Source organism: Vombatus ursinus, unplaced genomic scaffold (genome assembly GCF_900497805.2).
Source record: "Vombatus ursinus unplaced genomic scaffold, bare-nosed wombat genome assembly UNPS02014841.1, whole genome shotgun sequence".
NCBI lineage: Eukaryota > Metazoa > Chordata > Mammalia > Diprotodontia > Vombatidae > Vombatus > Vombatus ursinus.
In genome coordinates this window covers 8,628,469-8,646,340 of record NW_020954619.1, presented here as the reverse complement: position 1 = coordinate 8,646,340, position 17,872 = coordinate 8,628,469, and the positions used below count along the sequence as shown (strand labels likewise).

The 17,872-nt window shown below is 35.5% G+C and overlaps 1 protein-coding gene across 2 annotated transcripts in view; it reads right to left on the bottom strand.

Moving 5' to 3' along the window:
• Positions 1-17,872, bottom strand: part of KIF16B (kinesin family member 16B) — a 370,094-nt gene that overhangs the window by 90,079 nt on the left and 262,143 nt on the right. The window contains exon 23 of one of the 2 annotated variants that reach the window (XM_027840333.1): positions 2,868-2,990. The exons of the other annotated variant lie outside the window; for it this stretch is intronic. Within the exon in view, the coding sequence (XP_027696134.1) occupies positions 2,868-2,990 (123 nt within the window). The remainder of the gene's footprint in view (positions 1-2,867; positions 2,991-17,872) is intronic. 2 annotated transcript variants of the gene reach the window in all.

Here is a 17,872-nt window from a genome sequence, read left to right as displayed (position 1 = left end):
TAAACTATTCCCATTTTGTTTTTTTGGCAGAAAAGGTATAATGTCAATTTGAGGGGGACTTTTTGAACTATTGTTGTTCCTACTAATAATATCATGAAAGTATCACAGTGCAGTGAAACTAGTGTTCCTATAACAACATCAGGGGATGCTTGATGAGCCAACAGGAGGACTCCTTACAAAGGGTGAACTTAATTCAACACTGAAGTTCTAAACAAGTCAGCTGGTTTGTGAGAAAAATATATGGCATAGATTTTCTTTTACTGCCTAGCAGTATTTACCCAACTGAAGGGAAACATTCCAGTCCTTCTCATTAACGATATATGTTTGATGATAATCTTTTGTGAAAGACTGTCTCTCTTTCTATGTATATAAAAATACCTCAGGAAAGAATAAAGACCCAATTTGGCTTATTTTGTGCTAAAATGGTAACACAAACAAGCCAAAAGGCAGGGAATACAAAACTAAGGCAGGTATCAGCTTTTTTCTTTTACCTGGGGAACAATACAAAAGATTGTGTCAGCCTCAAGTGTACATTTTGTGGTCTTTTGTTGCTTTGAGTCATGATAGAATTTAATTTAAGAGGAAAACTGTAACTATTCAAATCCTAGCTACCTGAAAACCCCAAGCATAATAATTCATTCCACATATGAATCTTGAAAGACAATAGAAATATAAGTTTTAAATGAATACTTGCATATCCCAGTTAGTGAGATTACTTGTGACAGGAACAGTTGGTTGCAAACTTGCTCCTAGAAAACCCGTATTTTGCAGTGACATTCTGCTGACCTGCAGGCAGTATTCAGAAATATTCAGCACTGAATAATAAAGGACCGCCTGCTGTGCTGACACAAACATGGCTATTTCCAATTCTGATATCACTGTGTCCATAATCCAATTCAATAGATACGTACTGAATGCCTACTAAGCACATGCCACTACACTAGGTCCAGAAGTGGGTAAGGAAGTAAAGGAAGGGGGCAGCTAAGTGGCGCAGTAGATAGAGTACCTGTGGAGTCAGGAGGAACTGAGTTCAAATTTAGCCTCAGACACTTGACACTTACTAGCTGTGCGACCCTGGGCAAGTCACATAACCCCACTGCCTAGTAAAACCAAAACCAAAACCAAAAACAAAAAAAGAAAGTAAAGAGAAACATTGTGGTACATTGGGAAGAATTTTGGTTTGGAGTCAGAGGGCAGGGGACTCATTCCTGGTGTTATCACTTATTAGCTATAGAATCTTGAGAAAGTCAGGTGACTTCTCCGAACCATGGTTTTCTCATCTGTAAAAAGTCAAGGGGTTTGGAGTACATGACCTCCAAGCATTTCTAGCTCTAAAACTATGAACCAAAAACACTGACCTTATCGTATAGAAGGATGAAATCAAACAGAGAGGATAGAAGATACATTCACAAATAAACATAAGAGAGCAGTGCAAAAGTATATGAGAGGTATAAAGTAATGTAAGAATTCAAAAGAGGAAAGAATAATTCCTGGCTCAGGAGATCAGAGAAGATTACATGGAGATGGTACCTGAGTTGGGTCTTAAAGGATTCAAAAGAAAACATAGCAGAGGTTGGGAACAAGAAAAGCGGCTTGACTGGAATAAGGGGAATAAGAAGCAAGGCTGAGAAATGCCAAACTATGAAATCAAAACTTAAATATATTTTTCCTTTCCCTTGTACTAAGCTTCCCTCGTACTTAGCATCAGGGCTATCTATATAGCAATGGTTGCCACATTTTTTTCATGGCAAAGTAGTATTTGCCATGAGAAATTACCACACACTGAACCCAGGTCTTCCTGACATCAACGCCAGCTCTTTGGCTACACAGCCTCTTTGCCTCTTACTATATGACATAGTTTCAAAATTAAGCTTGCCAAGTTGACCTTCTAGACCCATTGTGCTTCTTTCTCTTCACTCTACATATCTTTTCCTTTCTTTCTTTCTTTGCTTCCCCTGAGCTAGTAGGGCCAGAGAACTTTGGGTGATAGAGCAGCTACTATATTACATAGGCACAGGGACAGGACGTGTGATTTTTGTTGGTATGAGCAACTCCAATGTAAGGGAACTCCCTCTACAAAGGTGAATTAACCTCTCTTTGTAACTTAGAGCCTAACAGATTTGCCTAAAGCACAGAAAGGTTAAGCGATTTTCCCAGGTTCCCAGAGTCACTTTGTGTCAAAGTTGGGACTTGAACTCAGTTCTTTCTGAAATCAAGTCCAGTTTTTTTAGTCACTGCACTAATCTGCCTCTTACTGTATTACATAATGTTTTAAAATAAGGCCAGTCAGACTAGGAAATTTGCTGAAGACATAAGAGGTTCTCAGTACAAATGCTAATTTAATAAATGAGTGACTACTTTTAAAAAACAAGAAATCAACATAGGAAATAGGAATTTACAAAACTAAGTACCTTCTATTTGCTTTGAGAGTCTTTAGCCCATTAACTATTTGAAGGGGGAATAGCCAGAGAAAATTTGATGTTGTAACATATTACTAAAGATATCATTTTTACCATTAAAAATAAGGCTGATATACCTCTGAAAATATAAGGCAATGGGAATACATCTTCTGTGGAAAAGTTGTGTAAACTGAATAAGTCTGGAATATAATTGGGAAGGGAGCTGTTGAAAAAAAAAAACATTTTTAAAGAGATCAACTCTTTTGTAATAGCAATACTGACTCCTCTTTCACTCACTGACCACACACATGCACACGTGAGTGTACATACATACATCATTTGATCCATACTAAAGATGTTGATAAATAATGAAATAATATATCTACACATATAAACTACATAAAAATTCCAAGTATTATATGGTATCAAACTTCCATTTTTCCAGAAAGGTAAGGAAGACACACTTACCTTTATCTCAAATTCATAGTGTTCATCCTTTCCCTGTCCACAGAGAACATAGCGTGGAATACTAATTTTAATTGGGTCCTTAAGGTCATCTGGATTTGCTCCCAAAGAGCGAGAAACCATCCGCTATCAAAGCAACATCAGACAAGGAGAACAAAGAAAAAGCAGAATCACTACATGGAAAATACCCTGCTCAGGGAGTGGAGAGAAAATGTGTTTAAAGTAGAGAAAAGAGCATGAAACCAGCAAAGTTTATTTAAAAAAAAGTGATGAATTCCTTTGAAAGAAAAATACTAAGGCTCTCTCATAACAAAAGAACATTTCTTTTAGGTATACTTTATGGAGAAGTTAGGGCAAGAGGACTTCACAATGTTGTTCAGTCTTTGAAGTTTCATGCAGTTTACAAGAAAAAAAAACTTGGGAGAATGGAAATGGAGAGGCAAATTAGAAATCTTGACATTACTTTAAAAGAAACTGTGTAAACCAGCCACCTTTCTAAAAACTCTTTACCATCAAGGGAGAATAAAACAAAACAAAACACCACACCTTATGATTCCATCATAGGATATCAGACAGAGAATATATAACACTAAGTAGTTGGAAATTCTGTTTCAGATTCCCTTCATTTTCAGTCTTAGGTGGTTTTTTTAAGTGTAACCTAAGACATAGAAACCCACTATTAAAAGATCATTAGGCTTTATATAAAAATCCTCAACTATGACAAATATGCATTAGTCTGGGGAGTAAGATGAATATTAAAGGGTGAAAAAGAGGTTCTAAGGTCCACGTTTAAAAGAAATGCCCAATCTGAGTACCTGTGACTGGGAATGGAGGAGAATCTGAGGATTTTTAGTACCTATAATTCTCCCCGCCTAAGGCTTTAGAAAAAAAAAAAAGTGGCCAGTATTTTAGGGTAGATCCAACAAATATAGGCATGGAATATTTGAAATAACCACAGCATTTTAGCACCCAATGGAACATAGGAGATCTTCTATCTTTTCCACTCTTTCTGCAATTTTATAGAGGAGGAAAGTGAGACCTAGATTAAGTGATTTTCCAAGATTGTCCAGTGACACAATAGCTAATCTTGAATGCAATGTTCTTTTCAGGAGGAGGTGAAATCTGATTGGTTTACTAAACAATGACAACCTCATCTAAATTTGCAAGTGAAAGTATTGTCAATGAGGGAATTTATTTTGCTTGATTTTGCATATTTGCTGGAAGAAATGTTTTTATTTTCTTTTCCCCCCCCAATGATGTAGGAAGAAAGAGAAAATAGATATTTTAATTAAAAAAAAAAGCACTAAGAAATAGGGAGGTTGGGGGTTGCTATAGATGTGGAATACTGCATGCAATTTCAGATGAGGTCACTGTTTTGTTAGTTTTACTTTGTTACAAAAGAACTCTCAAGTATTGGAGTCTATAAATCTTTGTAATGTAAAAACAAAATATGGCAATAATTTTTTTAAATTTAAATATACAATCTAAGACAGGAACTGTCAGAAGTATTAATTCCATAGCAAGCTTTCTGACAAATAAACAATAATTTTAAAGATGCATTTTAATCTTGATAATATTCTTGGTTTTGACCTTATATATATGATATTAAAAGAACTATTTAGAGCACTTCTAGTCTCATTTTCCCCATCTTGGTCAAGTAGGCTAAGTTGCTAACTTTTACCACTAGCAATAGAATGGCCATTTAGAGGTCTTCATTACAAAAAATCTTAATGAAAATTCCCTGAATAAAGATTTATGTGTATGTACGTATATTTGTATATGTATATATACATATATGTATGTCTTCATTTCTTTCACCTTAAATGAATTAAATACTGGTAAAAGTTGTTTAATTATAAAGATCAAAGTTCTTTCTCTTCTGAATACCAAGAATAGGAAAGCTTGTTTTGTAATGCTTTCTAATCCCAGATCAATTCCATTGCCTTGCTACTGTGTGTGAGAATAAGACTGTCTAGCTATAGAAAAGGATAATAACTCTGTATGTGTGTGGTGGGTAAGGGAAAGAGATCTTGGATCTGGAAATCAGGCAAGGATCACCAACTCAATTCACAAAAGGCACTCATTCACAGATGCAAATGGTGCTCCTACAATATTGGTGGGCCTGGCTTTGGCAAATTTACGGTGGGACATGGACTAGTGTTGCATATGATGGGCAGGTATGAGTGAGCTGCATTGTGCCTGTTTGGAAAGACTATCTACTTCAATGAGACAGCAACACATATTGAGCATATTTTATTCATAAAAGTTGAATCCCTTCCCAGACAATAAAAATAATTAAGTGCAATACAAAGAATACTTAAAAGACTCAAGTGCTTTCATGACTGGTAATAATGGTAATAATCACCATTGAGTGATTATTATTATTATTCTTAGCATTAATAACAACAATAATAATGGTAGCAGCTAACACAGCACCTACTATGTATAATATGAACAAAAGGAACTTAAAATTTAGCTCTCTATATAAAATCGATATAAATTATTATTATATTATACATTACATATACAGATTATTATATAAATTATATAAAATTTAGCCATATATATGATATATATATTTTACACTGTTACATATGTTTAGATATGTGTTTTATGGTTGGTATATGTATGTTTAGTTAGTATATGTTATATATGTTTAGCTATATGTATGTGTACATATGTATATATATATCTTTATATATCTATATATCTATATCTATATCTATATATCTATATCTATCTATATATATGTAAGTAAATATGCTGTCTCCCCTTGGCTAGATTGAAAACTCCAATTGAAGTGGTATTGTTTTACTTTTGCCTTTGTACCCCTAGTGCATCACCCATTGTCTGGCACAAAGTAGGTAATTTAAGTATTTCTTGATTAGTTAACAAACCAGATGTGAAAAGAAGCATTTCACAGGACACTTGGTTCTTTCGACTTGTAGTTCTCATGACTACCAGAAGTAAGGAGAATATTATAAAGATAATTGCAATATATTCATCAGCATTGTCTTCAGATGTTGAAGAAATATATCTTACAAAACTGATAACTGGTGACTTCAATGTGAATGGTGACATAGGAAATATAAGCAAATATTATGTATGAAAATAAAGTTTGGTCTCAGGAAATGAAAGGAACCAAACATTTGTAAAGTACTCAACATCTTATATATATAATGATTATATTGGTTTGAGAAGTATTAAGGGCTCTGGATGTGGCAAGCACTAAACATCATCATAAAAAATGCAACTGACTGTATCTTAATCAATGAGAAATAATTGCTTACTGGCCTAGATGGATTTAGAAGCAGCTGTCTGAGCGTAGTTAGGGCTTCCAGTGGTTAACACAAATATCAACATCAATACCAAATTAGAAGAAATTCATTTTGCTTCAACTGAACAAAACATATTAGGTGTCTACTATGTCCTAGGCACTAGGAATACAAAGAAAGAAAAAAGTAGTCTCTGCCCTCAACGATTTTACATTCTTTTGAAAGGATCTAGTTGAAAAGACACTACATTTGATTACAACTTCAACCCTAATGGTTTGAACAAGTTGTCAACTTCAAAAAATAAGAAAAAGACTAAGGCTAAGACATTTATTGTCTTCTTTTTCTTAGACAAGTGTAATGATTGCAAAAAGTCACCAAAACAAGTAGTAAAAGACCTCAGACAGTAAACATGATTTTCTTGCCAAAGTGTCATAAAATCCATTGGCAGTGATGGTTTAATATATGAACTAGTAAAGAAGGAAACCTGGACAAAAACTAGCTCAAGTCTGACTCAAAGACAGTGAGTATCCTTGGCAGCTTAATGGAAGGTGTGACAGCGGTTATTCCATTTCATCATTCTCCATCATTGTACGGCAATGGATTTGGAGTCAGAAGACTTGAGGTGGGATCCCAGCTCTGTTCTTTCAATCTGTGTGAGTTTGAACAAATCACTTATGGAATCTCAATGGCTTTTAAGGTTTCTTCAAGCTCACAATATATGATCTCATTAACTTATGATCCTTACTTGGTAGGCAGAGGAAGGGAACTTAAGTACCTACTAAGTGTCAGGCATTAAAAGCTTAGCCCTAAAGCCAAGCATTTTACAAATATTATCTCAAGAAAAATATCCACATTCTGAGGATTTAAAACTGAGGTTAATCTGTGTTGTGTCCTTGACCTTTTTGGCAGTCTGGTAAAGCCTACTTTACTCTTTCCCAGAATAATGTTAAATGCATAAAATAAAATACACAGAATTAAAAGGGAATCATATATTAATGAAATATAATTATTGATCTATTTATATGTATATAATACACACACATTAGGTGTCTACTACGTATATGTGTACACACACACACTCACAAATGCCGGGTTGTGAATCCCTGATCTAGAAGGAAGAATGAGGGGAGCTGACTTCAACATTTACTATATATAAATGTCTGCATACTAAGTGGGATTATCCCCATGTTGTCCTAGGGATTTGTAGCCAGGAGTGGAATGGAGAAATGGTATAGAAAGGGCCTTAATGGTAAAGTGCTTCTCTGCATCATAGGGAAGGTGGGCATAGAAGATCCTGTGTGACTTCTGGGAGACTGAGCAGGATTATTAGCAGATGGCCCGCATTGTTACAGTGACTAAGTTGAATCATGTAGGGCACATGCAGCTTTGAAAATATCTATGTTACAATGGAGCATATAGAATATAGACTAAAAGAGATGACAGGAACTTAGGTTAAAAGAGGAAAAACTTTGTAAAATATTATGGAAAAGAATGAGGATGAAAGATCACTTTTATGATGTCATCAAAAAAAGTGAAAAGCAGTTGAAGGGAAAAGGACTCTGATTAATATTTGGAATGAGACTCAACTAAGGCAGACCATTAAAAAGCACTTCTGGATAAAACTAGAAGTATAAACAAATAGCTGTAATATGGAACAGGTCTGTCCATATTTCTAGAGTAATCTATTTTCATCAGTATAATTGATGACAGTGGAGCCACAACTTTTATAATTTATCATCTCAATACCCAAAGTACTGTATGAGAAAGTATTTAAATTGAAATTTGGAAAAAGTGGCTGGACCTGGCCAAATTAGTAGAGAAAAATAAGTGTATGCTGGAGGTGAAAATTTTAAAAGGACTAATGTAAAAGTGTTTAGGCTACAGCAAAGAGAAGGTTCCAAAAGAATGTACAAGATAACAGTTGTTTTTGTTTTTAAGTAAAATGGTAGTCAAGGAAACACTGACAACTATTCAACCTTCTGCCTAAAATCTCATGCTTATATTCTTTATGAGACTGGTCTACGTGCATGTGTATACACACATATATATACATACACACATATATACATACATACACACACATATACTTATATATACACATACATACATATATATCAGGTGTATTCTTGATGAATCAGGTGTAAGGAGTTTGTAGCATATAACCATGGAGGTTTTGTGCATGAAAAGCAGCATGAAATAGATAGTCAAGAGCAGGCATGACTGGCAATGGAGAGGGACCATTCACATACCAAAAGCAAAGAAAGGATTAGAAATGGATGGTTTGAGTACTGAACTGGTTCCCCTTAAACAATAAAAAAAGCAGAGGAAAACATCAAACATCTGAATTTTTGGAAAGACAAGGATAAGAAGGAGCAGGTGGCTTACAGTTTGTACCAGTGGAAGAGGCATCCACACCAGTTAAGTCACAGTTCCTTTTATTTTTAAATAATATTTTATTTTTTTTTACATGTAAAGACAACTTTAACATTCTTTTTTTTTTAATTCTGAGTTCCAAATTTTCTCCTTTCCTCCCTAAGATGTTAACAGCTCCCTTTAACTCCCTCAGTATTATTTATAGTTTTCTTGGAACCCTGTTACCAATAATCTCTTAGTTGCCCAAATTGCTAATTTTGCTCAGTCTTCCTGCTGTTGACCTCCTCCTGGATATTCACTCCTCTCAGGGTTCTCATCTATTGTTACCACTGTTCAGTCATTTCAGTCCTGTCCAACCCTTTGTGACCTCATTTTAGGCTTTTCTTGGCAAAGATATTGGAGTGGTTTGCTGTTTCCTTCTCCAACTCATTTTATAGGAGAGGAAAATAAGGCAAATAGGGTTAAGTGACTTGCCCAGGGTCACACAGCTAGTAAATGCCTGAAGCCAGATTTGAAGTCCAAGCCTGGTGCTCTATCCATTGTGCAATCAAGCTGCCCTGGCACACAGTAGGCACTTAATAAATGCTTGTTGATTTACTGAAGTACTAAAAAAAATTACCAAAGTCAAGCCTGTTTATAAAAATTTAACAACCTCATTCATTCATAAAGTATTCAGTAATAACTGAACACATTCATGCAGATAGTGATTCTGAATTGAAGCAATGGATAAAAATAAAGGAATTCCAAATATTTGGCAAATAGGGTTGTAATAGATTTTAAAATGCAAGTGCTCTTTACAGCATAGCTGCATATAAAGTAATGTAAAATAAAAATGGTTTTAGTAAGAGTTAATTTCATAAGCAATGTAGGATTTTATGAAATAAAATAGAAGATAGCTGAGGAAAATATGAGTTAAGGTTATATATTAGGAAGAGATAGAACATAAACTTATTATGATTATTTTACTTCAACATCTACCTGCAACATCTCTATTTTGTGGCAAACAATTATATCTGTGCTTTAATACATTCTATCCCATTAGTCACAGAAATTTTTATGTTGCTTTAAAATTCCTTATGTTTGCACAGGTCACAGTTATCTCTGGAGTGGCAAAAGAGGGGCCGTGGCAGACTTGGAATCTTGATCATCACAGCACATAAAATAAAATGAAAGGCTATAACATGAAGTACCTATTAAATGCACACAGTTGGCTGGCAAAGAGTTCTGCAGTTCAAAGCATTATGACTGCATGCAGTGGAATGATTTTGTTTAGAAAGACAAGACAAAAGAAAGCTATATCATTAGTTCTTGGATTTATGTTATATCTGCTCCACACCTCCATCGTTAAAAATAACATGTACTCAGATGTATTTTTCAGATTTTTAATTACACGTAGTATATTTATGTCGATGAAATGTACTAGCTCAACAAAGGGGCTATTTCTCCCACTGCTAATGAGATCCCTGAGTGTGCCTCCCTGCCAAAGAAGCATAAAAAGAAGTAGTGCATTCTAAACATTCAGCATGGAGTCTGACTTCTCTTTTTCCTGTAACCAATCTCCTTCAAAAAGGGGCAAGGAAAGAAAATGCTCCTAAGTAGCACTAATGTCCTTATATCACTAATGAGAATTGTGGAGGGCACAGAATGTCACAGCTCTAAAGGGAGTAATAAGCATTTCCCCCCTAAAACCTCTAATTATGTAGCAGATGTTTGAATTAACTGTAAACTCTTACCACGACAAGGTCAGGCCGAAGGGCTTTTACCTCTCCTACGTGTTATATAACCTAGGTTTGGCTTTTTAAAATGTTAGACAAATCCAGAGTTTCAGATTTTTAGGCAGTTTTTACAAAATTAACAATTCATCTTTCACTTTTTCCAGCAAAGAATGTGCTTCTCTGTCTCTTTTCTTTCTAACCACCTATACCAGGAATGAGGACCTGACAGATCTGGTCAAAAAGATAGCCCTTTGTGATGAATGAATGAGTTAAAAAGTCTTTCTTAGGCACTTGTTATGTGACAAACATTCTGCTAAGCATTGGGTTACCAACACAAACGTTAGACTACCCTATCCTCAAGGAACTTATATCCTAATGGCAGAGGCAACACAGAGAGGCCAGCGTGGAGGGCAGCAAAAGAAGCCTTGGTGGAGGAAGTCGCAGGGATGATGAGTGCAGCGAAAGGGAGCTGACCAACTTGCCCCTTCCAGAATCATGGCAGGCTTGATTTAATTTTGATGGCCAGATGAGGAAGAAGTGTCAAGACAGATGGCGAGAATGATTCACTGGGCTGTTCTTCATAGATGACATTCTGCCTCTTGCCTTCCTGTCTTCTCTTGGAATGTTCTCCCATCTCACCTCCAGCTCCTGGAGTCCATACATTTAAGTGCCATCTCCTCTAAGAGGCAGACTGCATAGTGTTCTATCACTCATTCTGGTGCTTTATCACTTATTGTTTTTTATCTTCTCATAATTTCATGTCAGCATAGAATAGATTTTGGAATTAGAGGATATAAACTCAAATTTCCACTGCCATTTATAATACTACTGGTGCCACCTTGGGCAAGTCACTCATCCGGACCTCAGTTTCTTCATCCATAAAATGAGGAGGTTGGATTAGAAGTCTCTGAGGTCTCTTAGCTCTAAGTCTATAAAATGCATCAAAATTAAAAACATCTTCTATTTCTTTGCTATATCTCAGTACCTAGCATGGTGCCAAGTGTTTTACAGGTATTTATTAATGGTATTATGGATTATTTAAGATAGGCTAGCTCTACTAGTATATTCATGGGAAATGTTCAAGGGATCCTATGGATTTAAAAGACCTCAGAGGTCTAGTGCAATGTCCCTTATTTTACAGATAAGGAAACTGAGGACCAAAGAGGTAAAGTGATTTGCTTCAGTTCATATATGTGGTAACAGAGCTGGGAACAGATTTAGTCCAGTGAAATTCAGTGGTTAATGAGATTCTCCTTCCTTTGGACTGGGAAGTACAAGTGTCAAACAGTAAAAAGTTTGAGACTATTAATTGGGTAAAAAATGCAAATATTAGTGGTTATTTCCTCACATACTCTGAATAGAATATTTTGACCCTGCTTTTATTTAGGACAACAAATTAGCTAGATAGGGAAATTAGTAAGGGCAAATATGAAATCTTTATTATACTTCGGAAAACACACTGAGGATTAAAAAAATCTTAAGTGACAGTATTCACAAAAACCTAAAGAGGCAATTGTTCCACTCAAGTTGGATCCTTTCTGTACCTATCTTGATGTCTGTGTAACTGTGGGCCTTTTCAAGATGCCTCTTTTGTGTTTGCAGGTGCCTGTCTCTTACTATTTTCTTTTTATGTGTTCCAGACTCTTGGTGACTCTGCATTTCTCTGAGATTCTGTTTCTTCCCTTTTCATATCTTTCGTCTTTAAATGGACATCACAAAGAATGAAAGTACGTTTTTAAAATGTGGTATTTTTTCAATATAATTTTGTGTTCTATGTTCTAAAAACTGATGGATAGAATATTTTCAATTTTTCTCTCCCAAACATCTCATTTCCCCCTCCTCCACCAAATGAAGTATAGCCACTTTTACTTATCTAAATATCCTTTAATTGATTCTTTCTTCTGGGCCAATGGATTTGGATAAAATAAAATTCCCTAGAAAGAGGCTAGGACTAGGTGTATATATTACAATTCTTGCCTATATCGATATGAAGATTGAGAGGTTTTATGACTGCTACTGGAAATACAGAGGCACAAGTTACCTATATTCCCATTTATAAACTTGATAATTTGAATCTGTGTGAATATGTACATGTATGGGGAGGGTAGAAGGGAAAAGGAAAAATATCTAATGGAAGGGAAGATAAGATAAGCAATTTACATATTAAATTCTTAAATATAATCAGCCAGAGTTTGAATACCAATGAAGAAATTTCACTTTTATAACCAAAGGCAAATTGTGGAGTACAGCTCATATGCAAAAAATATTCATATAAGGTAGTTATTTCAGTGAATCCTAAATGACAGAAGGAAAATCTAGGTTTCCTATGCATATCTTTTCCAGTGTCTTGTTACTTATGAGAGTTCAATAAAGAGCAAATGAAACAAATTTTGCTAAGCTATCTAGTCAAACACACTGGCATTACAATAATTAGATACCATTAGGGTTGGAGACTAATATATGCTTTATACTAATAATAATGCTGCCAAAATTTTGTACCTATTAAAATGGTCATATCAAGAAACAGATATAAGGGTCCTGGGCATGAAGGATCCTATCTTTCATTTCAATATATGTACTTAGGGGCATAAAACTAACACGTTTCTTAGGACAACGAGGAGATAATTAAAATTCAAACTTTGCTGTTTTACAATCAAATCCAAAGGCTCGTAATGACTTTCCAACCCATAGCATTACCATCATGTTGATTAGTCCTTTGATTCTACATTCCCAGAAGGCTGGGCCTTTTCAAAACTCCAGTTACCAGGATCTGGCCAATGAAAGAATACTTAAGAACTTGTACTTGTTGATGTCGCGTTGAGTACATCCCTTTGAACTGGGTTATGTGTTCCTGAAATAAAGCCTAACTCTGGTAACCAAGAGCATAAAAGACAGAAGATATTTTCTTATTCCCATATCTGGAGAACATATTATTGACCAGCCGAGCAAAAAGGATAAAACTTGGCAAGAGATTACCTATACTACCTTTGATTCTACTACTTTATCTCCTCTTACAGAGGGAGAAGCAGTTGAACTAGAAATAGAGATAATAAGTTACAAATAAAGTGAAGATTGAGCTCAAAGATCAGACAGGAAGAAAAAAATCACATAAAGATAAAGCCAGATAAGCAGTAGCAACGTTTTTTTTTTTTTTTGAGAGGCAGTTGGGGTTAAGCAACTTGCCCAGAATCACACAGCTAGTAAGTATCAAGTGATCAAGTGTCTGAGGCTGGATTTGAACTCAGGTCTTCCTGACTCCAGTGCCAGTGCTCTATCCACTGTACCACCTAGCTGCCCCAATAACAACATTATTGAAAAAAAGGTCTTATATATATTTTGTAATGCTGGACCAACATCATGGTATTGTGTACAGTTCTGGTATGATATTTTAAGAGGAACAAAAATCTTAGTCCATCTAAAAGATGGCAACTAGGGTGGTGAAGGTGGCAGAAATAATGTCATATGACGAAATATTGATAGAATTGGGTATTCGGTCACATCGAAAGAATTATTAAATACAAGTGTATTAACAAGAGATATTATAAGACATTCCTGTAATGTGGGAGATGGAATAGAGGCCCTCTAGAGTCTTGTCTAACTTGAAGTGCTATGGTTGAATGAAATCTCATCTAGTCAATATTTCATTTTAGATATGAAAAAATTTCATCACACTGGGAGGCCCCTGGACTCACTACAATATACACTTCAGCCATCTTCCAGCCATATTGTTCTATACCACCTTGCACCTCCAACTAGGTATTACAGCTTTCATCTCTGGGACTCTACATTCCTGATTGGATGAAGTTCACCATATTTAGATGCTCTCAGGCCCACCATGCCTTCTCCATGCCTTACACTGTACATGTTTCCCCTTTGTCCTTTCCCCTCCCCAACTATACTCAAATCAATACTACCATTCTTGGAAAAAATGTTGCAATCAACAGCCCTATGACTACCTTCACTATCCCCATAAAATTTCAGATGAAAATACCCACCATTTCCCCATATGTTATCTTCCTCTATTAGAGTGTAAGATCTTCGAAGGAAGAGATTATCTTCCTTTTTGTATCTGTGGGGCTATTGAGTTTCAAATTTGTTATATTTTTAATGTGAAACAATTCCATTAAAGTCCTACTCTGATTCATCACCAGCACACAAAGGTCTCTCAATTCATCAAGGACTACGCCAGAAAAGCCCAAGCTAGAAAGGCTTCAGTTACAAGCCTGGTGATGGGCTATATGTTTGTCATTGGTAACTCAGCCAGTGAAAGTCAGAGAAACTCATTGATACTGCTGCGAGGAAGATTCTTCTACCACAACAATCCTGGACAACCATCTACTATGTTGCACAGGGGTTGAAAGGTGCATCAGCAAAGGTAGTAAGCACATTGATGAAATTAGAGGTCCTGAAATATATCTTTAATAAGCAACTGGGATTCTCAATCTTATACTACCCACTGATATACAGTGTAATTAGGCTTAAAGTGTATTTGGCTTGGTCCCTACCTATCTGAGAGCTGAGTTACTGAATTAGCAGAATGACCTCATTACCAAATATACTCACCCCTAAGGCTGGGCAATGGCATGGCTATGGAGGGAAGCATTAGAAAGAAGTTCCAAAAAGATTTGCCAGACAAAACTTCAAATCGTTTGAAAACAAGCATGTAAATAAAAATTACTGTAATTACAGCTGTTTCCAGATGAGAGTGTTTTCCTCCAAAGGGATGCCTGCACATTTTTCTGTAATGAGAATGGGGAGACTTAAACTGTTCTGAAATGTTTTTTCAACAAAGACTAAATAAATTCACTTTGCCAAACACAAGTCTCTGAAAGAGGCAGCTGTGAGTAAAATGGTTTTTAATAAAATTTGGATGAAAACCAGTACCTCAAAGAGATAATGTCTAAAAAATATTAACAAATCCTACCATGTAAATGCTATTATTTTTGGATTTTTTAAAAAGCTACTTAGGGAAAAAAATATTCTTCTTGTTTATAATTTGGTTATTTGTCAGAAAGCTGATTACATTCAATTTAAATATTTTGCCTCTATGATTGAGAATCTCTTCATATTTTCTAAGATCATGTAACTATTCTCTTTAACCTGAAAAGGTTATTATCTCACTACATAATGTGCTTTATTGAAATTCAAAACCAATCTCTAGACCTGGAAGTCAAGCTACTTCATACGGTGCCTGTGTAGCTATCTATTAAGAGATTGCATAGCCAAAGTACAAACCAACAGGCATATATAAAGTTGTGGGCTGCCTAAGCTGTAACCCAACTCCAGGAAAATGTGCTCTGAAGGCTTTGTATGAGGTCCTTGGCATGAGGATGATTTACAAGAGGCCTTAGAGATATGTTCTTCTAACCTTTAGTTGTCTTGGGTGATTGTATACTTACCCTATGGTTCTGAATCAGCTCTAAAGGGATAAATGCATTAATCATTAGAAATATTTCATTACTATAGTGAGAATCATAATCTACAAGGGAGAACACCAACCAGAAATACATGTAAGATTAGTATCAATATAATGCTGCTTTTGGATTCAGAAGTCATGGATTTGAATCACAACTTTGCAATCCATTACTTATAAAACCTTGGGAAAGTCAATTTGTCCTCTCAAGGCCTCAGTTTTCTCATGTAAAAAATGAGGATATCAGTCTGGATAATTTCTGAGTTCCCTTCCAGAACCAATTTTATAAGCAAGCAATTCAGCAATTCAGGAGCTAACTGTCCATTTTGTAAATTATAAAGCATGCTCTGATTATCTTTTCCCCTCTCCCATTTCGTTGCTCATACCATCCCAGAAGGTGAACACAGAAAACATAAAGCATGAAACTCAAGGAAAAGAGATGCTTGAAAGAGATTAAGAGTGGGAATGTAGGATACCAGTTATCAACTAAATTAAAGCTTTAGCCTTTTATGAATTAGAATGTTGATTTTATATCTATCACCAGTAACCACTGTTTATCAAGAATAGACTGTATTTATATATTCCATAATATCCAAAAGGTTTACCTGCCCAACAATGGTTAACATCAACAAGAATAAAACATGACTTATGCCATGACTATGTTGAGCAGTCCAATGAAATCACTGAACAACCATAAGGCTACATTTATTAAGCATCTTACTTGTGATTAAAATATTTATTAGTTGCTATTAAGGAAGAAAGAGGTAAAAGAAATAGTCAAATAGCTCTCTGGCTTCAAAGAACTTGCAATTTAGAAGACTATATGCTGAAAATAGTAGAACAATTTTATAGAGTAATACATGAACTAGTTCAATTTAAATTAGTATGGTGTACATAATCCCCAAAGAAGTTGGGGTAGGGGAGGAGTAAAGGGATAATAGGTGCAATCAGCGAAGGACAACTTTAAGATGACTTTTGCAGTTGGTGAAATAAACCAATTGGCAGAGAGTACAGACAAGGTGATCTAATAGCAGAAAATAGTATATACAAAGACAGATGGGGAATAACATAGTCATAGGATGAGGCTACAGCAGGCAGGTAAGTTCATCAAAATGTCTGAGTAAGAAAGTAGCGAGAAACTATTATGAGGAGATGAGAAATTTTGATGGTGGAATGGGATGGTGGTAAGTAGACATAGTTAGAAAGAGATGACCAGGTTAAAAGTTGAGGAGCCAAAGGAGAAAACTGGATACAGATATTAGGAACATCCTTACAAGTAAGATTACAAAGCTTCTAGGTCATTTAGAAGGAAGGAAGGAAGATGCTCTACATAATTACTGATTAGAGAAATGCAAATTCAAACAACCTTAAGATATCATTCTATGGTGGCAGGTAGGTGGCGCAGTGGATAGAGTATTGGCCCTAAAGTCAGGAGGACCCGAATTCAAATCTGATCTCAGACCAGACACTTGACACTTACTAGCTATGCGACCCTAGGCAAGTCACTTAACCCCAATTGCCTAATCCTTTCCCACCACCAAAAAAAAAAAAAAAAGAAAAAGAAATCATTTTAACAAAATTAGATTGGATAAAATGACTGAAGAGGAAAATGACAAATGTTGGAGGGGATGCGGAATAAGTGGGACCTAATTCATTGTTGGTGTAATTGTGAACTGATCCAATCATTTTGGAGAGCAATCTGGAATTATACCCAAAGAGTTATTAAACTGCCTATACTCCCTTTGATCCAGAAATACCCTTAGACCTACTGGTCTATTTCCAAAGATGATTAGAGAAAAAGGAAAAGAACCTGTATGTTCTAAAATATTTATAGCAGCTTTTTTTGTGGTGGCAAAGAACTGAAAATTGTGAGTATGCCTGTCAATTGGCAAATGGCTAAACAAGTTGTGGTATATGATTGTGATGGAATACTACTGCACTATAAGAAATGATGAGCTCAATGATCTTAAGAAAATACAGACTTGCATGAAATAATGGAGAGCAAAATAAACAGAACCAAGAAAATTTTGTATCCAGCAATACTGTTTTAACAACAACTTTGAATGAATAAGTCATTTTGACTATTACAAATACTCAAATTAACTGCAAAGGACATATGAAGGAAGAAGCTATCTGCATCCAGAGAAAGAACTGATAAATAGAGGTATGTATAGAGTGATTTTACGTGTGTGTGTGTGTGTGTGTGTGTGTGTGTGTGTGTGTGTGTGTGTG